The sequence below is a fragment of the Conger conger genome, chromosome 11 (genome assembly GCF_963514075.1).
Source record: "Conger conger chromosome 11, fConCon1.1, whole genome shotgun sequence".
NCBI classification, from domain to species: Eukaryota; Metazoa; Chordata; class Actinopteri; order Anguilliformes; family Congridae; genus Conger; species Conger conger.
This window is the reverse complement of record NC_083770.1, coordinates 12463257-12490355: the sequence shown is the minus strand read 5'-3', so window position 1 is coordinate 12490355 and position 27099 is coordinate 12463257. Positions and strand designations below refer to the sequence as shown.

General features: G+C 45.6%; 1 protein-coding gene and 1 long non-coding RNA gene across 2 annotated transcripts; both read left to right on the top strand.

Moving 5' to 3' along the window:
- Nucleotides 1-4363: 4363 nt before the first annotated feature.
- Nucleotides 4364-18761, top strand: LOC133141098 (uncharacterized). Its single transcript, XR_009710049.1, has 3 exons — nucleotides 4364-4498; nucleotides 17486-18144; nucleotides 18665-18761. It is a non-coding gene; the product is annotated as an uncharacterized LOC133141098 (long non-coding RNA).
- Nucleotides 18762-18795: 34 nt separating this feature from the next.
- Nucleotides 18796-26183, top strand: nim1ka (NIM1 serine/threonine protein kinase a; the record flags this gene model as incomplete). The annotated part of the gene is made up of 3 exons (XM_061260577.1): nucleotides 18796-19078; nucleotides 22729-22997; nucleotides 25434-26183. Coding segments are annotated over 3 exons (1302 nt in total), but the record flags the coding sequence as incomplete, so codon positions are not given.
- Nucleotides 26184-27099: the final 916 nt, after the last annotated feature.

The following is a 27099-nucleotide window of genomic DNA, read 5'->3' as shown; positions in this document are numbered from 1 at the left end:
TTTTTTTTTTTTAAGTTTCGTTCGGCCGTTTATCAGCCTGCTATCTCGCTGGACGTCGGTTTGGCGGACTTAAAAGACAATGCAAACGCAAAGTAATGCGAATGGACACAATCCCCCTGCCCCCTACGATTCACTGGCGCCACCTGCTGGCCGCGGCCTGGCAGACACGCATTTACAGTGTCCGTTTTCATCGTCGCGACAACTCTTTAGTGATAATCGGAGCAGTTACAGCAGCACTTCCTCGTATTTAAGTACTTCCCTACCTTGTTGTCCTCATTTTCCCCGGAGGTCTTGGTGCATCATTGAATTGTTATATGGTTTCTTCAGTTTTGTACAGAACAATAAAGGAGTTCCGAAATCAGTAAATATAGATTTTTTGGCAACTGTGGTCCAGTCATTGTTTTTTTTTTTTTTTTTGGTTTCTAAAGCTTTTAGAGCAGGAACTTATCGAGGCGGATAGTTATTCTTTCCAGACTGTGTGTTTCAATTGGGACACATAGAGAAACATTGTATACTCATGGGTGTGTATGTGTGTTGTGAATTTGCCTGTATTTATTTCAGTGTTTTAGTATAAGAACATATTTCCTTAAAATGTTTTATTTGACTAGTGGACACGGCAGTTGTTACAGTACGCATAGAGTTTTGAGGCACCTTAAATTATTTACATTCTTTAACCCTTTAAGTCCTATCAGCCCAGTACATTAATTCCTTTTTTCACAGTGGAATTTTCAATCACTATGGTAACAGGATATACCGTTTTAAAGTGTTAGAAGCGTGAGTTTTATCTGTATAACCTATTTTAAGATGCCATTGCTTTAGTTCCTTATTTCGTAACGTGGGTGGTAAAACAAGCCACCTCGCCTTCTCTGCATTTTGGAAATCCGCATACTACTAATAAGGTAATGTCAGTGTCCTTTTCATGCATATCAAATGCATAATTGTTTCTCTAAAAACGTGCTAACTCAGAGAAACGTTAATAGAATGTCCATTGTTTACTTACTATATCTCTGGAGGAAATCTGTTGTCTGTTTTGCCATTGCATACGTCTACAAAAGTACTTGTAGACTCACCAAGCACTTTATTAGGAACATTTTTACTTTATTACCCCTACTTATTCATGCAGTTATCTAATCAGCCAATTGTGTGGCAGCAGTGCAATGCATACAACCATATAGATACGGGTCAGGAGCTTCAGTTAATGTTCACATCAACCATCAGAGTGGGAAAAAATGTGACTTTGACCGTGGAATGATTGTTGTTGGCTCACAGGGTGGTTTGAGTATCTCAGAAACTGCTGATCTCCTGGGATTTTCATGTTCACTAGTCTCTAGAGTTTGCAAAGGATGATGCAAAAAAAAAAAAATCCAGTGAGCAGCAGATCTGCAGACCGAAACGCCTTGTTAATGAGGGGTCAGAGGAGAAGGGCCAGACTGGTGACAGGAAGGTGACAGCAACACAAATAACCACACATTACAACTGTGGCATGCAGAAGAGCATCATAACTCTTAAGTGGATAGGCTACAGCAGTTTCTTGGCCTTGCATTCATGCTGGGACCCACCCGTTCCTGCTCATTTGAGGTGTCGTGTTCATGGAGCCAGCTTATGATGATGTGTGCTTTGTGACATGGTGCATTCTCCTGGGAGTATCCATTTGAAAAATGGTAGTCTGTGGCCACAAATTGTCAGCAACAATGCTTGGGAATGATGTGGCATTCAAATGATGCTCAGTATTACGGGCCCTAATCTGTGTGTAAGGACTTCCCCCGCACCATTACACCACTAGCAGAAGCCTGCACTGTTGGCACGAGGCAGAATTTGTGTCCATGAACAGTTCTGACCCCACCATCTGCATGTTGCAGCAGACATTGAGATTTGTCAGACCAGGCAATGTTTTTCTTTGGTTTAGTCTTCGGTTGTCCAGTTTTGATAACCGTACGTCCGCTGTAGCCTCCTCTTCCTGTGCTTAGCTGGCGGGAGCGCTGTCCTCTGCTGCTGTAGCCCATCTTTTAAAAAACATTTTTTTAATTTATTTATTTAACAGGGACAAATGCAGATGTAGATGCCATGCATACAGGTTTCTAGCCGTGGCTAATTTGCAACCCCTGTCCCGGGACCAGGGGTTCCAGCTTCAACATTGTTGTGCTTTCAGAGTTTCAGGTTTGTAGGGGAATTTGTGGTGGAACCCTGGTTGACGTGGCTTAATTTGAGAGATATTTGGGGGGGGGGGGGACATGCAAACAGGTCACCACAGAGGCTATGCCCCCTCCCATGGCACTCTGAAAAGCCGCTCTTAACTCTTTTTTTTTTTTTTTTCTGCATTTGTGTGCAATTCAATTAAATGTCTGCAACCTGTGACACACCAGCTGTAAAAGGTGGTTAGTCGAGCGCGTGTGCCGTTTCTGTTTGCTTTGTGTTTTCAGAGCCACTGCTTACTGGATGTTCTTTGTTTGACACCCCAGTCATGACTCCAGACGCTTGTAGAGAGTAAATATCCCAGGAGGGCGGACGTGTTCGGCCCGCCAGGTCTCGCCCCAGCAGTCATGCCTAGGTCATGGTCACGTAGGTCTCAAGATCTTGCCCATTCTAAGGTTTGCCCGAACAAGAACTATAACTTATCTCTTCACCATGCCTGCATGATTTACACTCAGTGAGCACTTTATTAGGTATTTATTAGACTTAAATCAGAATCCCAGGAGCCGATCAGCCGTTTCTGAGATACTCAAACCACCCTGTCTAGCACCAACAATCGTTCCACGGTCAAAGTCACTTGCATCACATCCCCCATTCTGATGGTTGACGTGAACAGTAATTGAAGCTCCTGACCCATATCTGCATGATTTTTTGCGTTGCTTTGACACGATTGGCTGATTAGATAATCGCGTGATTAAGTAGGTGTATGGATGTTCCTAATAAAGTGCTCAGTGAGTGTATATATTTTTCAGCCACATGGTGTGCTGTTTGGTGGAGCCGGCTATTAGCATTAACAAGCAGGTGTACCTAATGAACTGGCAGATTAATGTATAAATACATTGCTGAAGTGAAAAATAGAAATAAATTAAATAGAAATTAAGAAGAAATTAAAGTCGATAAATTCCTGATCCTAAATGCCTCCCCACCCCAGTAGTTTCTTATGCAAGCGGGATCTTTCGGACTGTTTCAGTATAATGCATCAAAATCCATTGAAATTCAATACAATAATGTAAACTTGGGGTAGTAATGCAAAACTTATCTCTGCTCAAACTAAGAAAGTTGAAACGAAAATTACTAACGATAAAAGACAAGTTTGTAGGGGAATTCGTGGTGGAAGCCTGGTTGACATGGCTTCATTTGAGAGATCACTTTTTGACCTCCCATGGCATTCTGAAAAGCCACTCGTAACATGAGGGCTTTGTTTCTTTTCCTGCATTTGTGTGCAATTCAATTAAATGTCTGGGACCTATTTCCGTCAGCAGGACGGAAAATCTTTCCGACTTTTTAAATAATTGAACCCTAATCCGCTTCAAGAGGCTGCCCGCTCCAAGAATAACTTCAAGTGCCCACTTAAACACTCTCCTACCCTTAGCTGTTGTGGGTCGGGCAACTGAGGGCGTAGTTTGGACTTCGAAAGAGAATGTTTCACCAGGAAATACATTATGATTATGATTCGCTGCGAGGATAAAGAAATAATACTTAACACGGACATATCAAATGTGTCGAAAACTGTTCATGGGCCATTGATTAAATTGTGAAATTTGGAAGTTCTAACGAATTGCTACCTGCATACGCTAATTCAGGGAAAGTAGCACCGGCATTAAAAGTAAATGTAGGCCTATGGAAATAAAATGCCTTGGCTGGTAGCCTATATTTTTTGTGTTGACAGAAAGCAATTCAAGCTGCAGTCGGAAAATCAATATAATATAGCTATAAATTCGCTTCCATGATCCTATTTTTCCAACTCTCCAGCACCTTGGATAGCTCCCGTGTCATTGTGGTTGGAGCAGATACTACTATTTGACTGACACTGGGTGCGTAATAATAATAATCTTGCATTGGCCGGGAGTCTCTGGTCTGTCAGGCCGCCTCACAGACCATAGTAGAAACAAACGAGCCTGTTATTTATAAATATGGCACAAATAGTAGTGGTTTCTCGATGCGAACATGGTGACCTCATACGCATCCTAAGCCAAAATGAAACGAGTCCCTTTAAAACGCCTAAGTAGAACAAATAATAAGCAATCAAAGGAGAGGCCCATCAGATTCCCATTGGCTACATTTGTGGTCAAGCCCAGCCCACTTCAGTTCGTGATAAGTTAACAGAACTGTCGTTCATGGAGTCTGCAAGTCATTAGATAGCATTCTGGCTTACATCACCTAACACGATTGTGAGCTGGAGGTTGCCTAGAAGCGGAGGAGACACAGAAATTCATTCACAACGGGGGATGAAATAAAATGAAGCCTATCAATTGCCTCGAATCGCCTTCCTGAAAGTCTGTGTTTCCCGTGCGAGCATTTCAGCAAGGTAGGAGAGCCTGATTGCGTCCTTTTATTTTCGCATCCAGTTCGTAGCTATCTGGCTAATCTTGCACATTTGCTAATCTCATCTCCCGAAGTAGCGTTTCGTAGGGACAATTATCACAATACGGTAGAATGCTGATTGATCATGCAGTTATTATTTTTAAACCCTCATGCACATTTTGTAGTTTTCGCCAATCAACGCCGTAGAGTAAGTACAGAAAAAACATGATATTTCGCTTGGCTTATCACATTCACTTTCAAATGTGATGATATTACAGGGCTGCAAATAACTCTGGTTGGAAATGATAAGTTTATACTGAAGTATATATCAATGTTAAAACTCTAAATTATATTTCTTCTCAAATTTTAAATGTGGAAAAAATAATTTCATGTGTATTAAATAGTAGGCCCAGATATGATGTTTGATTATCTTTTCACAGTTACTCAATGGTCTTCTCAATACAACAGATCCAGTACTTAGATTTTAACTTTATATGTATGTGGAATTACATACATATTAATAGGCTTTTATTAATAGTACATGTATATGTATAATGGTTCTACAGGTATTTTCGTACTTTCCGGATGTTGTATTTGGTGCAATTGTCATATGCACGGGCGCGAACGCACGCGCACTGTCTCTAGTTTTTCCCTGCTCACACACGCACACACACACACTATTGGGAGTATGTAGCCAACACACATCCAAAATATTGTACTGTCCATCTATTATATTTTCCTGTGTCAATGAATTTGAGGTCTTTACGCAAAGAAATACACCTTTGCAAATGTGATGCCAATTTCGAACTTCGAGCTGTACACAAATTAGCGTTTCCTGTGATATTTATACAAGCTAATCTTGGCGATTTAGTCGACTTGTAAGATATTGAATGAGCTCGATGCTCTTTGAGAATGTGGAGTAAGGATTTCCTTATTAGTCAGTCCTTGTGGTATGTCGCACTAAGCGGCACTTGTAGATGTATTGTTTCCACGTTTCGAACCATTGCCGTTCCAATGCCAACACTGTTTTCAAAGCCTTTTTGGGTTCCTCTACTCGATATAAGTTATTTCCCCATACATTTAACATTCTACTTTATGTTATGATAAAGCATTTTAGAGTTTCATGCATTGCTGAAATGTAAATATGATGAAACGTATATCTTGTACTGTACAAGAATAACATTTGTACAAAACCCTGTCATATTTCGACCAGCTCTCCATGAGGGGACCGGGGAACACCTGTCAGTTGATTGGCTGTCGGCCCTGTATAACAGGAGTGCTACGAATAATGTCATATTTTCAACTGAACTGAGGGGCCTCTCATGCCTTAAAGCCTTAAACCCCAAGAGCAGAAGGTATTGTAAGTTACTGATTTGCTGCACACCTTCTAGGAGATGAGTACTGCACCTCACCAACCTTGCACTTAAGGGGATTAACAAATTTTGTGACGCACTTTAAAAAGCAGCGTCTTGAAGCAATTTGTAAAATTGACCTTTCCTCTGCTTGACTTTGACGTAAGCAGCATACAGGTGTGTGCCCTTTGAGCCAGTGTCCCGTGTTTTGTTTGATAGCAAATAGTCATATGATTTCATTTTCTTGTACTACGTGTACATTACCTCTCCCCCACTCCAAATCTATTTTAATATTGGAAATTTAGGGACGTACTCCTGCCTCCCTCCCCCCTTCAACTCACCCTCTTGGTCCCTTCCCTGCCAGTGAAGCCCACTTGAGTTTTTGGTGTTGCCGGCGGTGTTGCCGGCTTCTTTGAATCCCAGTTTGGAGAAGGCTGTTCTATCCCACTGATAGGGAGCGTCAGAAGGCCAAAACAGAAAACTGAAACCAGCTGTTCCAGTGGTTCACAGCTGCAGTGAAAACATACGTGCATCTGCTTCATTGTGTCTAATCATCTGATGCGGAAATTACTTAAATGGCTTTGTGTGCATTTTAATGAACAAAACCTGTTCAATGTGCCAAAACGGAATGGAAAACGGGAAGCCATCACCCTTCTGTGGTGTGTACAGGACCTGAGGTCTGTTTTGAGGAGAAGAATGTGATTTCTGAATATTCGCTGAGCTTTTCGTCCGTCCAAAAACCTGACGCAGATTCACTCGGCCAGCCAGCAGGGGATAGCTATAGCTGGGCTCCTCCCAAGATGTCTTCCCACTTTTAACTCACATTCCTGCTCTTTCAGGGTTCAGGCCTGCACGTCTGTTACCCTGTTTCAACTGCAAAGCATCTTTGTGACTGTCTCTGTGAAACAGCTATCATGTAAGGCTGCTACAACTGAACTGAACTGAACTGAACTGAACTGAACTGAACTGAACTGAACTGACAATTTGCATTGGGAAATGGGAATCCGCTGTGCGTGTGTGCTGAGCCGCAGTAACGGGAGAAGGCGTAAAGACGGAATAAACCGGAATAAACGGCCCGTATCCCGGTTTCTTCAGGCCTTTGATGGGCTCATTAGATGGACTTAAAAAAAGAGAAGAAAACCACAACAACCAAAAAACATTCCGACTGGGATTCTATTAGTGAGACCAAAGGCCCTTTGAAGCGGTGGAATAGATTAATGGGCCACAATGAAACGGAAATCACTTTTTGTGGGGTTTATTTGTGATCACATCATGAAAGACGAGGACAGAATATTCAGTCTGGATACAGAGTCCTGTCTCCAGTGTCTTTACAGCGACCCTTTTTTGTCCGTTTAAAGGAAAATGTAAATTAATGAAGTGTACAGGTAGGTGAGTGAAAAATGAATGAAAGATCTGGGTCCATATTCATAAAGTAATGACTATAGGCCCAAAAAGAGGGGGCAGGTCTGGCTCAAGTTCATCAATCAATTAATACATTTTTATTTGTATAGCACTTTTCACAGTAGACATAGAGCATTTACAGAGTAAACAGAAGGGAAGAAGCATGGGAAATATTAGCCCTAAGCCCCCAAATAGCATATGAGGTAAACAACTCCCTAGTAGCAGTTGGCGAGAAAAAAACTCCCTGATGGGAAGAAATCTCTGGAGGATCTTGGCTATAGGGGGACACCTATCGGTTCAGATGGTAACAGTTCAGGTATTAAACTAGCAGGTAATCCACTTTGAGGGATGCAGAGGATGCAGTTAAGCTGTGTAGCAGGTGTAGTTTACTAATAATAATGCATTTATATAATGCTTTTAGCTCAATGCGCTTTACAGTGATGATGGGGAACTCACCTCAACCACCACCAATGTGCAGAACCCACCTGGGTGATGCAACAGCAGCCATTTTGCACCAGACTGCTCACCACACACCAGCTGAGGTGGCGAGGGAGAGAATTTTTTTTTTTTTGCCAATTAAATCTGGATGATTAGGTGGCAGGTAGAAAGAGCCAGGTATGAAATTTAGCCAGGGCACTGGGGAACCCTCTACTCTTTGAAAAGAGTGTCTTGGGATCTTTAATGACCACAGAGTGTCGGGATCTTTAATGACCACAGAGTGTCGGGATCTTTAATGACCACAGAGTGTCGGGATCTTTAATGACCACAGAGTGCCGGGATCTTTAATGACCACAGAGTGCCGGGATCTTTAATGACCACAGAGTGTCGGGACCTTGGTTTCTCATCTGAAAGATGGCATCTCTTGACAGCACAATGCCCCCATCACAGACCCTCACAGACCCTCACAGACCCTCATTGACCCTCATTGACCAGAGGGAAGATCGCCCCCTACTGGCCCACCAACACCACTTCCAGCAGCAACTTAGTTTTCCCAGGAGGTCTCCCACCCAAGTACTGACCAAACTCACACCTGCTTAGCTTCAGCCAATCGGCAGGAGCAGGGTGCACAGTGATGTCACTGCTTGTAAGCATGGCGAATAACACAGCTAGTAAGCATTCACTGGCAACACAATGCAGGTTCAAAATAACATTACCCTTTGCTATGGGCAGTTTAGCTCCATGGTAATGCGTTCTTCTATGGAGTCTTTTGGTGAGTGTGGAGCTCGGGTTCAGATCTCACACTGGGCGAGTGCCTCTCACACCAGCTACACCTGCTGCCAGACACTTTAGAAACACCAGCCCTGGATTGTGCTTGTGATTCAGTGGGATGTGCTGAATCCTGATGTCGTTCCTTGTATCAACGTTTGTCATCTGTATCAGACATGCAGTCAGAGTGGACAGTGTATTCACCTTTTGCCGATGTGTTATGTAAATAATATTTGAACACTCATCCACAGCCTCATTTTATTTTTTCTAGATTTCTCAGGGAAGGTAATGCCTTGCTTCCCCTCTCTTTGTTCCCTTGATTACCAATATTTTGGATTTAACATTGTAGATCACCAAATGACTGGTTTTATTCTATGTTTTCTGTTGAAAACACGCTATAATAGTGTACATTATCCCTCCTGGAATCTAAACTGTGTTGGAGTTAAATCAACACATAGCGTTTTATTGTGCTGAATTAATGACATTAAAAAAATTATTTCTTATATGACCTATTGTGAGTTTACAGCATTGCGCTACTGTTATGCTTTGCCACTCTCCTTCATCCTGTTAATCCACTGAGAAAGGTAAAGGCGTTGGCGTATCATAAATGGCATCGTAGGCCTATCACGCCCACCGTTCCATCACAGTTAATATTGGGTATCCATGACCAGGGTTGCGTCCTCTGTCAAAGTTCGTTAAAAATCGCATGCTTTCGTTGTGCGCATTTTGGGGAAAAGCGGACCGCAGCAATCAAAGCAACACGTTCTGTGTTTCCGGGATGAGCGCGCCGCGACCGCACACTTAGGAAGCGAAAGCCGCTGTTGTCATTGGGCACAGCCGGCTCATGGCTCCGAACAAAATTTTGTGATTTATTTATTAGCTGGGTAGAAGTGCTTATCTGGGCTCGACTTACGGCGCCATTAGCACCCAGCGCCTGCACGACGGGTCAGATTTCTAAGCGTCAGTGCTGTCGCAGTGAAGTATGTATCACGATACCGTAGCCATATGTGTTACTAGGGTAAATTAGGGTCGTGGAGTTGAATAGATTATGTAATAAAAGACTTGGAGCTCTTATCTTTGGATACATAATTTATGTAGGCCTATTTTATGTGGAGTAATTTTAACCCTGAGTGTATATTTACATGACGTTAGCCCCAAGTGTAGTATAACATTGTGGAGGGCACTTCAACCCTGAACATAGAGTACTGGTGCATCTTAATTTTCTTCCGTAATTTAATTCAAAAAATGAAACTTTCATATAAAAATCCAGTATCTCAAAATTTTGGAATATTATTTGAGACCAATAATAAAAAAAAAGGATTTATAATACATCCTGGAATCTAAACTAAATGTCGACCTTCTGAAAGGTATGTTCATTTATGCACTCAATACTTGGTGGGCTCCTTTTGCTCAAATTACTGCATCAATGTGGCATGGCATGGAGGCAATCAGCCTGTGGCACTGCTGAGGTGTTATGGAAGCCCAGGTTGCTTTGATAGCGGCCTTCAGCTCGTCTGTATTGTCTAGATTCTCTATGGGGTTTGGGTCAGGCGAGTTGGCTGGCCAATCAAGCACAGTAATACCATGGTCAGTAAACCAGTTACCAGTAGTTTTAGCACTGTGGGCAGGTCCTGCTGGAAAAGGAAATCAGCATCTCCATAAAGCTTGTCAGCAGACGGAAGCATGAAGAGCTCTAAAATCTCCTGGTAGAAGGTTGTGTTGACTCTGGACATGATAAAACACAGTAGACCAACACCAGCAGATGACATGGCACCCCAAATCATCACTGACTGTGGAAACTTGACTTGACACACTGAACTTCAAGCAACTTGGATTCTGTGCCTCTCCACTCTTCCGCCAGACTCTGGGACCTTGATTCCAAATGAAATGCAAGATTTACTTTAATCTGAAAAGAGGATGTTGGACCACTGAGCAACAGTCCAGTTCTTTTTCTCCTTAGCCCAGGTAAGACGCTTCTGACATTGTCTCTGGTTCAGGAGTGGCTTGACACTAGGAATGCACTCCTTGTGAAGCTCCTTCTTGAATCGGCTTTGCTTGACAATCCTCTCAAGGCTGTGGTCATCCCTGTTGCTTGTGCACCTTTTCCTACCACTTTTCCAAAGTTAATTCCAGTTAACGTGCCATGAATATACTTTGATACAGCACTCTGCGAACAGCCAGCCCTTTCAGCACTGACCTTCTGTGGCTTGCCCTCCTTGTGGAGGGAGACAACAAGTGTCTTGTGGACAACTGTCAAGTCAGCAGTCTTCCCCATGACTGCCTGACCAAGTATTGAGTGCATAAATTAACGTACTTTTCAGAGGGTCGACATTTCTGTATTATGAATTCTTTTTTTATTGGTCTTATGTGATATTCTAATATTTTGAGAGACTGGATTTTCATGTACAGCTGTAAGCCGTAATCGAGATAACAAAAAAAGGCTTGAAATATGTCACTTTATGTGTAATGAATCTAGAATATATGAAAGTTTCTCTTTTTTAAATGAATAATTTGAATTTCTCCACAATATTCAACCTGTGCATGTGCTCACAGTACTTCATCACTGAGAATACGGTATATACCTGTACTGTGCTGTAGTCCCAGGTGTGTATACAGTACCAGTGTACAGCGCTGTACATGTTGAGGAAAGTTGCTCATTGGCTGGTACTCAGTCACATGACTAATCTGACAGCCCGGACACAGGGCTGGTGGACATGGTTGTACGTGTCGATGGTCAGGTGCGATGCAGTGTTTTTTATTGGAGGATTACCCAGTGAATAGCCCCTTCGCTCTTCCACCCTCCTCCGCTCTGCCTCTCTACCCCTCACTCCATTCTTCTTGTTTTCCTTTCAGTCCTGGTCCTTATTCTCCACACATGTCTTAATTAGGACACAGAGAGAAGCTTTGTGTACCCATGGCTGTGTCTGTCAGACAAAAGTTTCTCTCTCTCTCTCTCGCTCTCTCTCTCTCTCTCTCCTCTCTATTTCTGTTGTTGTTGTTGTTGTGGATGGAAAGGGGAGCCTTGCCCCCCCCCCCCCCTCTCTTAGTTGAGCTAGCCCACTGTAAATATGGAAAACAGTGTTTACTGAATGCAGAACCTTGTGTCTTTGGGTCGTAGGTGCCGAAAGAAAGGAAGGGCTTTCACCTCATCCTCATTTCAGCTCGTAGCCCCAACTGCCCCCACCCCCACCCCCACCCCCACCGCAGCCACCCCAGAGGCCCCAGTGTCTGCCTGGGTGAGTGAATGATATTTGCCTCCGTCTGGGTGACCAGACTCGTGAGCAGCAGAGATTCAGAGGTGCTACACAAGCTGTCATTGGAAGGCGTGTTAATGAAGTTACTGTAAGTGTTAAGGGTTGGGTGCTGAATTCCCACAATGCATTTCAGCTGGTTGTCATTAGTTACCATGGCCAAATAATAATGAGAGGGAAGAAGGTGTCAAATACTAAATCAGATTTTTTAAATTTTTTTTAACAAGAATCTGCTGATGTCTGTGTGATTTCTGTACTTTCCCAAGAGGGCTTTCACGTTTTTCTGGTTTTGTTTTGAGCGGAAGTGCGGGGTTGTTTGTGAGCTTGGCTGTCTGTCTTGCAAATTCTCTGCCCAAATCGTGAAGGGAATACTGGCACCCCCCTCTGTTACTGACCTCTCCTGAACTATATGCCAAAATGTAACTGAACAGTTGTCTTTAATTTGCATATTGGCACAACTAAAAGGACTATGCAAATTTGATTCAATACTGCACCTTACATTAAAAACCTTTAGGGTAAAAAATAAAACACACACACAAATATTATGTACTTCTGTATATATTCTTAACAACAAGAATTATACATTTCTCAGGTTAAAAGCTTTATTTCAAAATGTCCTTCTTCTTTTTTTTTTACCTTCTGCTGGCCTAATGTAGTCAATCTAAACCTTTCTCTGATAGAATCCAGTAGGTCATGCTGGGTGGATATCGCGCTCTTAACTTTCCACTGGCTGGTTAATGCCCCAGTTCCTTGGCCACACAAACATACTTAGTGTGTCGCCAGGCAACCGAGCGACTTGCCAGGCCAGGGTGAGCCTGGAGTGATTCACTACGTCTCCCTCTCTGGGTCTCTCGAGGTCTGCGGCGTTCTGTACCGCCCATTTCAGTTATGTCCAGGTTCGCTTGCTCTTATTTTCATTTCCAATATCGATTTTGACATTCTAATTTGTCATTCTTTCCATAATTCCAAAGCAGTTTTAACATCCGTATCTGTCAGTCAGGAAAAAAAGGTACATTTAAAGGGATATACAATGACTAACTAACTATTTATTCTGGATTAAAAGCTCAACAATCAATTGATGGATAGATGGATTGATTAATTGATTGTTTGATCGAATGATTGTGTGATTGATTTTTTAAAATAATGTGGTGATCTACTCAACCTGTTTTCTGGTGTAAATCTGCTTTGTGTGGTGTACACCTGCTTTGTTTTGCGTACACCTGCTTTGTGTTGCGTACACCTGCTTTGTGTTGCGTAAACCCTGTCCTTCCTCTTCCCTACCGATGAGCCTTTTTAACCCCGGAGATCAATAAGAGCGTATTCATCTGAGCCGACCCCGTTTGAAGGCCGGGGAAATGGAGTATTCATGAGCGTTGGCCCCTTTGATATCCTCCAGCCCAGCCGGACAGACACGGACAGACAGATGGAGGGAGAGTGAGAGAAAGGAAAGAGAGAGGGACAGGAAGGATATGATGAGATGAAAGATATGGTGAAGGAGAGGGAGGGTTATGGAGATATGGAGTAAGACAGGGCTATGGATGTACGTATGCATATGCGTATCGACATTCCTGTGTGCTGTTTGCCACATCTGCTTTGGACACAGTGCATGTGTAACATTCACACTCTGGGGAAATGGAAGAGGATATGTTTAGGAGAGAGTGATAGTGAGAGTGAAGGAGTAAGAAAGGAATGAGAGAGGAGGTGTGGGAGAAAGGTAAATAATAAATAAGTTGTTTTAAGAGCTTGCAGCCTGTGAGTACAGCACAGTCTATCTGAGAAGTTGAATACCTGTGCAAGGTTCTCAGGTAGGGAGGTGGGTGAACACACACACATACTCATACACACACACACGCATACACATACACACACAGACACACACACACACACACGCATACACACACTCCTACTCTCTCTCACATGCACACACACTCATACACACACATACACATGCACATACACACACAGACACACACACACACACGCATACACACACGCATACACACACTCGTGCTCTCTCTCTCACATGCACGCACACACTTATAGAGACACAATCACATACACACTCACATACACATGTGCATACACACACACACACACTCTCACACATGCACACAGACACACTCTCTCACACACACAGACACGCACACACTCTCTCACACTCTCTCTCACACACACACACACACACTCTCTCACACAGACACACACTCTCTCACACCCACGCACACACTCACACACACACAGACACACACTCTCTCACACACACACACAGACACACACTCACACACACTCACACTCTCTCTCAGAAACGCAGGCCCCTAGCGTGTCTCAGGAGTGTTTTGGCTGCTCCTGGGACTAAGATTGGGTTGTTCCTGGGTTGTTTAAGATTCCCAGTTGTCATGGGTCCTTGACGACAGTCGTCCCCTGGTACACCTGGGTGTACCTGTCTCAGGATTGCTGATGAGGGCACATCATTTTTCTCACATGGTAATTTGAGCAGGAACACCAACTGTGTGTTCAGCTTTGGTCATTGAGCATGCAGAAGAGCATGGTTACTGATTACTCTACTGTCTATGTTACGGTATTATTTATCTCTCTCTCTCTCTCTCTCTCTCTCTCTCTCTCTCTCTCTCTCTCTCTCTCTCTCTCTCTCTCTCTCTCTCTCTCTCCCTCCCTCTACATATCTTTCTCCTCCAGCTCTCTCTCTCTCTCTCTCTCCCTCTCTCTCTCACACTGTCCTTTTCTCTCAGCCCTCTTGCTCTTCCTCTGTCTCAAATGGTCATTCAGATGCATTCCTGGCTGGCATGGCTGTTTCCTGTGCATAATTGGACTCTGCTGCTCCATGATTGGGCCTGGGTTAATTTAGCTAACCCCCCCCCCCCCCCATCCCACCCACGCTGGTCTGCAATATTTATTTTAGCATATATTATTCAGTAAAAATATTGCAATATCAATTTTAGGCCATATCTCCCAACTGCTGCTGTCACCCCACTCATTACGTGGCATCCAGATAACAAGTATGGAGTTACCTGCTCCATCAATTTCAGTTGGCTGTCTGCTCTAGAGATATGCTAATGTAATTCACAACTCAGTGGCTAGACTGCCCCTGTCTAATTTCACAATAATGTGAATGAAAACCTTTCTGTACATTGCGATCTCTGGCTCAAAATTGTAGAACAATTGATTAAAGAACGTGCTGGGTTCTGTTGCTTTTGCCTGGCACATGCTTTCACATTCACAGCTCTCATTGGTGGGTGGCAGCGGCAACAAGCCACGCCTCCCTGCATGTGACAGCCCCACCCACAGAGCCCATGAGTGCTGTCTTACTGTTGTTTTACTCTCTCTCTCCATCTCTCTCTCTCCATCTCTCTCTCTCACTCCCTCTCTCACTCCCTCTCTTACCCTCTCTCTCACCTTCTCTCCATCTCTCTCTCTCTCTCCGTCTCTCTCACCCTCTCTCTCACCCTCTCTGTCTCTCTCTCACCCTCTCGTTCATCCTCTCTCTTTCACTCCCTATCTCACCTTCTCTCTCTCTCCCTCTCTCTCTCCATCTCTCTCACTCCTCTCTCTCTCCCTCTCTCACCTTCTCTCCCTCTCTCTCACTCCCTCTCTCTGTCTCTCTCACCCTCTCTCACACTCTCATCCTCTCTCTCTCTCACCCTCTCTGTCTCTCTCTCACCCTCTCGTTCATCCTCTCTCTTTCACTCCCTCTCTCTCACCCTCTCTCTCTCACCTTCTCTCTCACTCCCTCTCTCTCTGTCTTTGCTTTTCTCCAACTGTCAAAGCGCTGAATTGTGCTGCATAAATAATAATAAATAATATTCAAACTGTAGTTTTAATCGTTTGTTTCCTTTTTTTGCTATGGCACTGACAGGTTTGGTACACACCTAGACTTCTCTATGCAGGAAAACCCTGTCTGTCTGGAGCCACTATCTCACATGTGAATGCGTCATCTACATATGATCTGATTTTATTTTCTATCTTTAAATCTCCCTCACCCACTCTCTCCCTCACTCTCACTGTCTGGAGCCACTATCTCACATGAGAATGTGTCATCTGCATATAATCTGATTTTATTTTCTATCTTTAAATCTCCAAACTAATGAGACCCTGCTGTCACTGTGGCAAATAATATATGATACATGAGGCCAGTTCTGAGTTTCCAAGCCACAGGCTGCATTATCCATCCGTCCATACATCCATTTATCATCTAACCATCTTATTGCAGGTGGCATGACCTTACTAGCAATAAAATGCCTCTTGCCCGTTGCATGCATATCCCAGCATGCATTGGGCAAGAGGCAGGAAACACCGCGGACAGATTGCCATTCTCTCGTATAATCACGCCTACGGGCAATTTCGACTCTCCGATCAGCCGTGTCTTCAGACTGTCAGACCCACGCACAGGGACGCATGGAGAACATCCGCACAGAAAGGCCCCGGCCGGGACTCAAACCCCGGACCTTCTCATCACCGTGCTCCCCGCTGCACCGCCCGGCTGCCCCAGACGGTGTGACGTCCCTGGATAGCGCACCTCGGGTTCAGCTCGCGGTGAAGGATTCCCTCCGGTCCTTGGTGGGCATTACTGCCGGCTGGATGGGACCCGGTTGTGTTTGAGTGGATGTCTGATTGAAGATGCTGGCTGCTCTAATGGAGCTCAGAATGACCTACGTGCGTGCTTCTTCCTCTGTGAGATACCCTGTGTCTCAGAATGACCTAAGGGCCTCTTCCTCTGTGAGATACCCTGTGTCTCAGAATGACCTACGTGCTTCTTCCTCTGTGAGATACCCTGTGTCTCGGAATGACCTAAGGGCCTCTTCCTCTGTGAGATACCCTGTGTCTCGGAATGACCTAAGGGCCTCTTCCTCTGTGAGATACCCTGTGTCTCAGAATGATCTTAGTGCCTCTCTCTCTGTGAAATATCCTGTGTCTCAGAATGACCTACATGCCTCTTCCTCTGTGAGATACCCTGTCTCAGAATGACCTACGTGCCTCTTCCTCTGTGAGATACCCTGTGTCTCAGAATGACCTACGTGCCTCTTCCTCTGTGAGATACCCTGTGTCTCAGAATGACCTACGTGCCTCTTCCTCTGTGAGATACCCTGTGTCTCAGAATGACCTACATGCCTTTTCCTCTGTGAGATACCCTGTGTCTCAGAATGACCTACGTGCCTCTTCCTCTGTGAGATACCCTGTGTCTCAGAATGACCTACATGCCTCTCTCTCTGTGAGATACCCTGTGTCTCAGAATGACCTACGTGCCTCTCTCTCTGTGAGATACCCTGTGTCTCAGAATGACCTTAGTGCCTCTCTCTCTGTGAGATACCCTGTGTCTCAGAATGACCTACGTGCCTCTCTCTCTGTGAGATACCCTGTGTCTCAGAACGACCTAAGCCGCCGTCCTCGGTGAGGAACAGACACTGTGATTCTCAGGACACACTGTTCCAGGAAATGTCTGAGGTCACATGTCTTCATCATCTTCCTCCCCCCCCAGGTGCTTCATTAGGAGGTTTCCTCAGAAGCTGGTTTAATCACCTCCTGATTCTCTCACACACATGCATACATACACACACATGATCATGCACACACACACACACACACACACACACAATAAGGGAGAATGTGTTTGGTCAACAGGTCGGTGTGGTGGTGGGCATGGCAGTGGGTGTGGAAGGAGGAAGCCACACCTACTCCTGCCTCTGTTTTTCTTTTTTTTTCTTTTTTACCTGTGGCCAGAACGCGGTCTCATCTCTCTCTTCTGTCTCTTGTGTGTCCTTTTTTCAGGTAAGAAACATGGATGTTCCTCCAGCACAAAGGATTAGGAGTCGCAAATAAATTAGGATTAAATTAGTGATTAAGACAGCTAGCGACTGCTCCTGCTAATCTCAGCAGCAAGTCCAAGGAGTGAGGGAGGAAGGGAGAGAGCAAAAAACAGAGAGAAGTGCAGGAGAGAGAGAAGGAGGGAGAAGAGAGAGAGCCTACAGTGTCGCCCTTTAAGAACTGAAAGACAGAGCGATTGAGAGAGAGAGGGAGAGGGGGAGAGAGAGAGAGATTGAGAGAGAGGGAGAGAGATTAAGAGAGAGAAAGAGCCAGGGAGAGATTGAGAGAGAGATAGAGAGGGAGAGGGAGAGAGAGATTGAGAGTGAAAGCGGCAAAGAGAGAGCTAGCAGAGAAGTATGCTGGAAACTGGCTGATCCTGGTTGGCGTCTCCCTGGTTAAACTCTGGATAGAAAGAACAGGTGGCAGGGGCTTGTTGGCCACTTCTCGGAGGTGAACTGGACTGATCTCAGAGGTGTTCAGTGGGAGTACAGGGACCAGGGACCAGGGACCCCCCACCTGTCCTCCCCCCTGACTGACGGAGATGCAGACAGAGGGGGCTTTTCTGGAGCCAGAATGGACGTTCTACAGAGAGGCCACGTCCCACATGGCACACACGCATGAAGGTGAGGTTCAGATCGATTCAGGCGCGTTTCTGAGATGAGGTTCCTCTTCTCCACAGACAAATTGCAAATAATGTTGGTAAAAAAAGGTAAAAAATAGCTACATGTAACATGGCTGGAATGATTGTATTATTTACAGTGAAACTCCAAAACACATTTTTACAGTACCATTTTTTTTCTGTGATGACCTTCTGTATATCACAGAAGATATTTTGGTGTACGGGGTGCATTGGAGCATTATGTAAGCCTGTCTTTCTGACAGGCTCATGCTGTTTATTTTAGTGCATTGTGCCTCATGAGAGCGTATACTGGAAAACTGTACGACTGAAATCACTCGTTTCTGACTATGTGTGTGTCTGTGTCTATGTGTGTGCTGGTATCTGTGTGTGTGTGTGTGTGTGTGTGTGTGCTGGTATCTGTGTGTGTGTGTGTGTGCTGGTATCTGTGTGTGTGTGTGTGTGTCTGTGTAAACGTATGTGTGTGTGTGTGTGTGTGTGTGTAAACGTGTGTGTGTGTGTTTCAGGTCTCCACTAACACAGGGGGACCCTGCCATGAGCTAAGCCCCCTGCGCGCTACAGCGAGATGACAGCCGTGTGTCCGAGCAGGGACCCCGTCCTGGACGACCCGGGGCCCCCCGCGGGCGCTGCGGCCCCCGCCCTGCGGACCGTGGCCCCCGCCCTGCGGGCCCCGGGGAACCAGCGGTACGCGCGCTGGAGCCGGCAGGACAGCCTGGACGGGCCGGGGGGGGCGGAGGAGGAGGGCGTGGGCCAGCGCCGGCTCACCCCGCTGGAGAGGCTGAACCTGGACATGAGCCAGGACGAGCGCGTGCTGAGAGAGATCACCATCGGACGCCGCATCGGCTTCTACAAGATCCGCGGAGAGATCGGCAGCGGGAACTTCTCCCACGTCAAGCTGGGCATCCACGCCCTCACCAGAGGTGTGTGACCTCCGTGCAGCTCCGAACCAGCCCAGCCGCCAACACTCAGCAAACCAGCCTTAGTAATGAGACTAGGGCAGGGGTGGGCAACCCTGGTCCTGGAGAGCCGCAGGGTGTGCTGGCTTTCGTTGTTACGTGGCATTAATTGATCAATGAAAGCCGTTGATTACACAGTTAACTCACCTCACCTGGTTTCCTGGGTCTGAATTGGTTGCTTATTTTAAGACGAAAGCCAGCACACCCTGCGGCTCTCCAGGACCAGGGTCGCCGACCCCGGACTAGGGAATAAAATTAGAAAAACACGCTAAGTAAAAAATATTAGCTTGATTTAAGTTACCACTTGGTTTTTGCAATGCGGCTCAAAAAAGTCTTGTCTTGACAAAGGTTTTAGTCTTATAATGAGACTGGGAAATTAAATTGGAAAAACACACTAATAATTAGAAAGGTTAGCTTGTTAAGTTACTGTTTGTTTTTTTAAATGTGTCTCAAATAGTTCTGCACTAAGGGTTTTAGTCTAATAAGCTAATAAGTCGAAAATATTAGCTTGTTTTAACTTATTGTTCAGGTACTGTTACTGCAGTGCAAAAAAAGTCTGTCTTGACAATTGTGTGAGTCTTATAATGAGACTAAAAATTCTAACTTTTTTCTTTCAAGTAGAAAATATTAGCTTGTTTTAGTTACTGTTTGCCTAACAAGTGAATTGTTCTTACCTGATTGGCGAATCTTGAATTGGCTCAAAGATTTTAAGATTCTAAGTATAAGGCTAAAATGCTTATTGAGATATATGTTTAGTTTTTGCAGTGTGTTTATTTTTAATTGGTGTGTTTGGGAAGGTGTACATGCTGGAAAAACATGGTTTGCCAATTATTTTGCTGAATTACTCAATTACTTGACACTTTAGGTGCCATTGCCACCTGCACTTGCATGGATGGGGATTATTTATTTATTTATTCGTGAGGAAAGATGTTTATGCCTTTCAAAGGAAAGTAGAGCTGTGCTCAGTTATTTCGCTCAATACTCAATTACAATTCTGCACTCTCTGCAAATAGTCAATTGTGGAAGAATGACTATGTTTGTTCGTATATCAACAGGCAAATGGACAGTTATCCAAACAAAGAGGGACATTGCCCATTAAGGACATTTTCCAGAACTTTGCCTCATGATAGAGAACAGGAATTATTATTTTTCTCTTCAGAATTTTTGTTTGCCGAGTTCGGTGATGGCTAGAACTAGTCCACCCGACTGAGTTTGTGTAGAAAAAGTGTCAGGCTCACATTTGCTTGAGAGTTAACATTCAGAACAGACACATTCAGGCTATAGTCTCAGCGTAAGCCAGCCTTCACAGTGCAGAAGGAGAGAAAGATTTCATTCATTCTCTGATTAATACATTTTTTTTTAGTTTTAAGTGGCAGGATGTGTGATATGGTTAACCGTGGAGGATGACTTTGTATCTGATGTGCAATTTCTATTAGCAACAGGGAGAGACTATGTTAGGAACTATCTTACTGTCTGGATACCAGTAGGTGTGCAGGTCTTTATAGTCACTGATTACCCTGGCTCATTTAGCTAATTAGCTGTGTACACCAATGCTGGTTCACTCCCAGATTACATCACCGTAAAACGTTTTGGGGCATAAAGAGACAAAAAGCACAACCCAGCTGACATCAAACATTCTCACAATGTCGCTGCAATGTAGTGGCAATGTCCAATATTGACATTAACGTTCCATTAACATTGTGAGAACATTTAGCGTTGGTTGGGAAGCCGTCTTCAGATGTCATTCACAAGTTCGCTTAAAATGTCGCATCAGCTAAATCTGCGGGTTAATGAAGTAATTAGACGCTGACTCTGGCATGAGATTCAGAAGCGGCCCTTTTTCTGATGACTGGGGTGAAAGTGACTGGCTGCACTGTGCTTCAGGGAGTCTGACTGAGTGTGGCTTCATGACTCTTCTGCGGGGGCAGGATTACTGCAGTGTCGGAGAAACGGTGTCAAAGGCAAAGCCAAAGTGCGCTGCAGTCTTCCTCCTTCCACCCCCTCCCTGAAAGTGGAGGAGAGCCCAACGTGAGCCTCATCTGTCCTCTTCTGAAGGTCACTCCAGCAAACATTTTACACACATTATGGGCCAGTTCCACAGACACAGATTAAGCCTGGTCCTAGACTAAATTCAGTTTCGAGTGGAGATTCTCCATATAAAACATTGAGAATAATTATATAATCCATATAATTAGTCCTGGACAAATTTAGTCTAGGACTAAGCGTAATGTGTGTCTGTGGAACCAGCCCTAAATGTACTTTATGAAGTTAATGAAAAAATATATTTCTCTTACTTTTCAAGCAAAATAAGTTAGGACTGCTCCCGAACAATACTTATGACCCTAATGTTTAAGACTGTACGTTTGGCCTCTGGATATGGTTAAAAAGTTAGCGCGCAGTTAACACGTTAAGGCACTTCCGCTGTTTGCTCCACTGTCTTAAGCCAGTCAGAGGTGCGTGTCACTGTAAGATCGTGTCGAGGGTGTTTCCGTAAAAAAACTAAAAAAACTGTGGACATGTCAGAGAGACAGTGAGTGATGGCGGGGGGGTTGCTTTCTTAATCAAGCCTAATTACTCCTGGGCTCGTCAGCCTGGCTACCCAGGGACCGCGGTTGGCATACCTTACCTGGCAATTAGAGTCTAATTTACACCTGGAACCCCCGGGCGTGGCAGCAGGGGTCCCTGACTAATCACCGTACGGTAAACAACCCGGAGCGCGAGAACAACACCTCTCCCGCCTAATTATCCTCATTATTCTCCACTCACTGGGCTGCCTGATCTACAGAGACACGTCCAGCTTACTGTCCTTACATACTGCATTACCCTCCACTCACTGATCTACAGAGACAAAGCGTACTGTTCTTACATACTGCATTATCTGTCCCCACAGTCTGGGATTTGGATGGAGCTGTTAGTAACTAGCTCAGGGCTATAGCACTGCGACAGGTGGGAGGCGAACGGGTCACTTTGTGGTTCCCCAGCCACCTTCCCCTTCTGTCACTCTTCCTGGCCGAGCCCATTGAGAAGGCCCTGCTGAGGCCTGGTGTCCACTTGCTGTGTTCATTTTCTACCACATGGTGGCAGCGTTGAGGCTCTTTCTGACCGCATTGGCCCTTTTCCTGTAGCCATGTAGCACGGAAGTCAAGGGGAGATTCTCACCCCAGTATGTGGGCATGGCCTTGGCGTGATATTGCAGCCTGGCTGTACAAGCGCTAACTGTGCTAAAGGTGGCGGGTAGCCCCGAGGTCAACACATAATTAGCAATAATCCCAGGAGTGAGGGTTTCAGTTGGTGGGATTAATCACACCAGCTATACTTACAGTGCAGTTCTCTGATTCAATGACCAGTGGCTAGCCGACCACTTTTTGAAGAGTTGGTTTTCTTGGAATGTTAATGTTAGAATTTTTTAGAATTCTAAGTCGGTGTTCTAGAACTTTGCATTGCTTTCAATGACCAGTAGTAATTGCGACATCAGCATTAGAACGTTCAGTTACAAACATTCTAATCACACGTGTGCGACCTCACACCAATACAAAGCGGTGGGGTGGAAAATGGTCAATTCACACCTGCCCGGTTTAACCGCATTGCATTTGTTTGCTGGTCTCTCCTCTCAGACAAGGTGGCCATCAAGATCTTGGATAAGACCAAACTGGACCAGAAGACCCAGCGGCTGCTCTCGCGGGAGATCTCCAGCATGGAGCGCCTGCACCACCCCAACGTGATCCGGCTGTACGAGGTGGTGGAGACGCTGTCCCGCCTGCACCTGGTGATGGAGTACGCCGGGGGAGGGGAGCTCTACACCCGCGTCACCACCGAGGGGAAGCTGTCCGACATCGACAGCAAGATCGTCTTCTCCCAGATCCTGTCCGCCGTCAAGCACATGGTCAGTACCCCCCCCCCCCACACTGCCCCGTAAGTTAAACTGTCTACCCATAATCTTCAGTGTAGTCACAGAAGTTCATTTTCAGACTCTAAATACCAGAGTTCCAGTCAAAACAAAGCTATTTATAATCCAGTTGCAGTTTATTTGGGGAATGGAAACTGCCTAAAGACAACCTACAATGCCATCTGACATAGTAATATCTGGCAACATATCAAACTTTCTTTTAAAGAAGCCTTTTGGATTTTAGACGCTTGCTCTTCTACATTCTTCATGCAGCATTCTGTCTGACCTGGCAAATCTCCAGCTCTCTAGATCATTACATATCACCATCCACAGCAGCCTGTAGCCTAGTGGCTGAGGTGCATGGCTGGGACCAGGTAGGTTTGTGGTTGGTAGCTCTCCAGGACATGGTTTAGGATCCTTTTACTATAGCAGATGTCTGGGTTACTGAACCAGACCCCAAAAGTCTGTGGCTTGTTTTCTTTATATATATATTCATATCATTTTTTTTATTTTTTATCATTATATACAAATCTTTTTTTTCATATAATACAAAACAAAGTGGTCCTTTTTGCCTGAAACAAATATTGAATTGCTGGAAATATAGTTTGTCTTTGTTTGTTTTATTTCTTGGGGATTATGCAATTTAATATTGTTAAAGTTAAAACAACAAAAAGATCCTCTGCATCTAAGCTTCATAGACACGGCTACTTTTCAACCCCTATTAGGCTTTTCTGTTAAAATAAATACAAAGGTACAAAATGTAAAATCAACAGTTCAGAAACACGTTCAGCCATGCCATTTCATTAAAGACATAATGAAGCGTGATGTCACGGGGCAGAGGTTGAACCTGGGCGGCAGCTGACGGTTGATTGGCGCATGTCGACACGGAGGCCCCGCCCTTCATGATGACGTCGCTGTGGGTCAGAGCAAAGCAACTGCAATTAACGGCTGTCTCTCAGTTTTCCAATATGACCCGCTGTCCTCAATTAAGGAAGAAATAATGTGATTAATAATGCAGTTTGTCCTTAATCTCCCAGCCAGTCGGTCGTTTGGCCTGGGGAAAAATTAAAATCCCATGATGCACAGACGATTGGCTGTGCGTCAGAACCTGCTTGTTTAACCTGAGTGTGACGCATGTATGGGACAAACCTTTGCCTTTTATTTACCTCACCTTAATCAGCTTCACCTTTCGAGACAGCCACCAGACTTTTAACCCATTGAATGTTTTTTTAAATTCTAACTGTTCTGGAACTCCATTGCTTTCAAATAGCAGTAGTTTTTACATCAGCATCAGAGTGTTCAGTTAAGAATGTCCTAATCTGTGTGATCTTACACCTTAAAGGGTTAAAACATTAGCTGAACTCATGATGTCACATTGCATCGATTGGGTACTTTCCAGCCTGATTATGAAATTATAAATAATGCAATGTTACTTTTTATCTTTTATTCTTAGGCTGGAAAGTTTTTGTAGAAAACTGCTACGATGCATTATGCTTTGCATTCAGTGCTGAAGGCTTTTGCATTTCCTGTTGGACTTAACACTGATCTCAAAACGTAAATGAAAGCAGAGCTCAGTAGACTAAGCTAACCCCTTTAAAAGCTTCAGATATACTCAAAAGGTGCCAACCCCATGCAATACCATATCCCAATATCATGTTCCTTTTTTTGTTTTGCTTTTTTTATTTGTTATTTGAATTTTTTTTTGTATGTATATATATTTTTTCTTTTGTATTTAAGAATGTGTTATTCATATTCATCATGTTCTTTTTATTTTATTCCATTTTTTCATTTTTATTATTATTACTTTCTTTCCTCTTCTCTCCCTTTTTCCATACTATCCATTCAAGGCTCCAATCAACAACCACCCACTTGTCCACCTGTCTGTTTGTCTGTTCATCTTCCTGTCTATCTGCCCGTTGGTCTGCGTGTCCATATGTGTACTCAAGTCACTCTTTCCACACTTTATTATTCTTTTTAAAATGTATTGTTATTTTTAGTAACTCTGTCTGTTTTGTTTTACCCTCCCCTCAAAGGCTTCATACTGTTTTCTCCACTCTCTCTCTCTCCCTCTCTCCCTCTCTCTCTCGTGCTCTCTCTCCCTCTCTCTCTCTCGCTCTCCCTCTCTCTCTCACTCTCTCTCCCTCTCCCTCTCCCGCTCCCTCTCCCTCGCCCTCTCCCTCTCCCTCGCCCTCTCCCTCTCCCTCCCTATCCCTCTCTCTCTCTCTCAAAATGACCAATGGATATATGTTTGTTTTTGTATTATTAAAAATAAAGTTGAACTCCCAAGGGGGTGGTGGCGGGAATAAAAATAATAATAAAAAATGTGGTCCTCTTGGTTGCACCAGGCATTCGAGCACAGAAAACTATTGGAATCCAAAGCAGTCCCGTATTTCACCCCGGTGTGCCGATAACGCCTCATTCCCGTCTCCCCAGCACGACAACAACATCATCCACCGCGACCTGAAGGCGGAGAACGTGCTGTACACCTGCAGCACCTGCGTGAAGGTGGGCGACTTCGGCTTCAGCACGGTGAGCCGGCGTGACGAGACGCTCAACACCTTCTGCGGCTCCCCGCCCTACGCGGCGCCCGAGCTGTTCCGCGACGAGCACTACGTGGGCGTGCACGTGGACGTGTGGGCGCTGGGCATCCTCCTCTTCTTCATCGTCACGGGCACCATGCCCTTCCGCGCCGACACCGTGGCCAAGCTGAAGCGCTGCATCCTGGACGGGTCCTACGCCGTGCCCGCCTTCGTGCCCGAGCCCTGCCAGCGGCTGATCCGCGGGATCCTGCAGGCGCAGCCGGCCGACCGCTGCTCCGTGGAGCAGATGATGGGCTGCGAGTGGCTGCTCCCCGTGGAGTTCCCCTGCGCCATGGAGCCCTTCCGCCTGGACCCCATGCACCTGGCCCAGGGCGAGCCCGGGGACCTGGACGACGAGGGGGCGGAGGTGCGGGCCGCCCTGGAGGCGCTGGGGATCACCGCCGAGCACATCCAGAACAACCAGGGCAAGGACTGCCGCAGCTCGGTCACCGGCGTGTACCGCATCCTCCTGCACCGGGCGCACAAGCGCCGCGCGGCCGAGAGCATGCCCGTGGTCACGCAGGCCGTCGCCGACCCCAAGAAGGACCGCCTGCGCGCCTACCGCAGCCTGCGGCACACCTCCAAGCTCTGCGTCATCCTGTGACCGGGACCGGGACCGTAAACGGACCGCAACCTGACTACAAACTGACCAGACACGACCGCAACCTGACCAGACCCGACTGCGACCTGACTAGACCCGACCGCAACCTGACCAGACCTGACTGCGACCTGACCAGACCCGACCACAACCTGACCAGACACATCCGCAATCTGACCAGACCCGACCCGACTGCAATCTGACCAGACCCAACCCGACCACAACCTGACCAGACCCGACCGCAATCTGACCAGACACGACCGCAACCTGACCAGACACGTCGGCAATCTGACCAGACCCGACTGTGACCTGACCAGACCCGACCCGACTGCAATCTGACCCGACCCAACCGCAACCTGACCAGACCTGACTGCGACCTGACCAGACCCGACCACAACCTGACCAGACACGTCCGCAATCTGACCAGACCCGACCCGACTGCAGTCTGACCAGACCCAACCCGACCACAACCTGACCAGACCCGACCGCAATCTGACCAGACACGACCGCAACCTGACCAGACATGTCGGAAATCTGACCAGACCTGACCGCAACCTGACCAGACCCAACCCGACTGCAATCTGACCAGACCCAACCCAACTGCAATCTGACCAGACCCAACCCGACCACAACCTGGCCAGACACGTCCGCAATCTGACCAGACCCAACCCAACCACAATCTGACCAGACCCAACCCAACTGCAATCTGACCAGACCCAACCCGACCACAACCTGACCAGACCCGACCGCAACCTGACCAGACCCGACCGCAATCGCTATACACCGTTAAAATGTGGGTCTTGTTGTGACCATGACCACAACCTGACCTGGCTGCAATCGTGACAAACCTGGATGTGACAGTGCTGCCACTGGGACCTGTGAACACTTCCTAACTGTGTCAGACCGTGAACAGACTGTTATG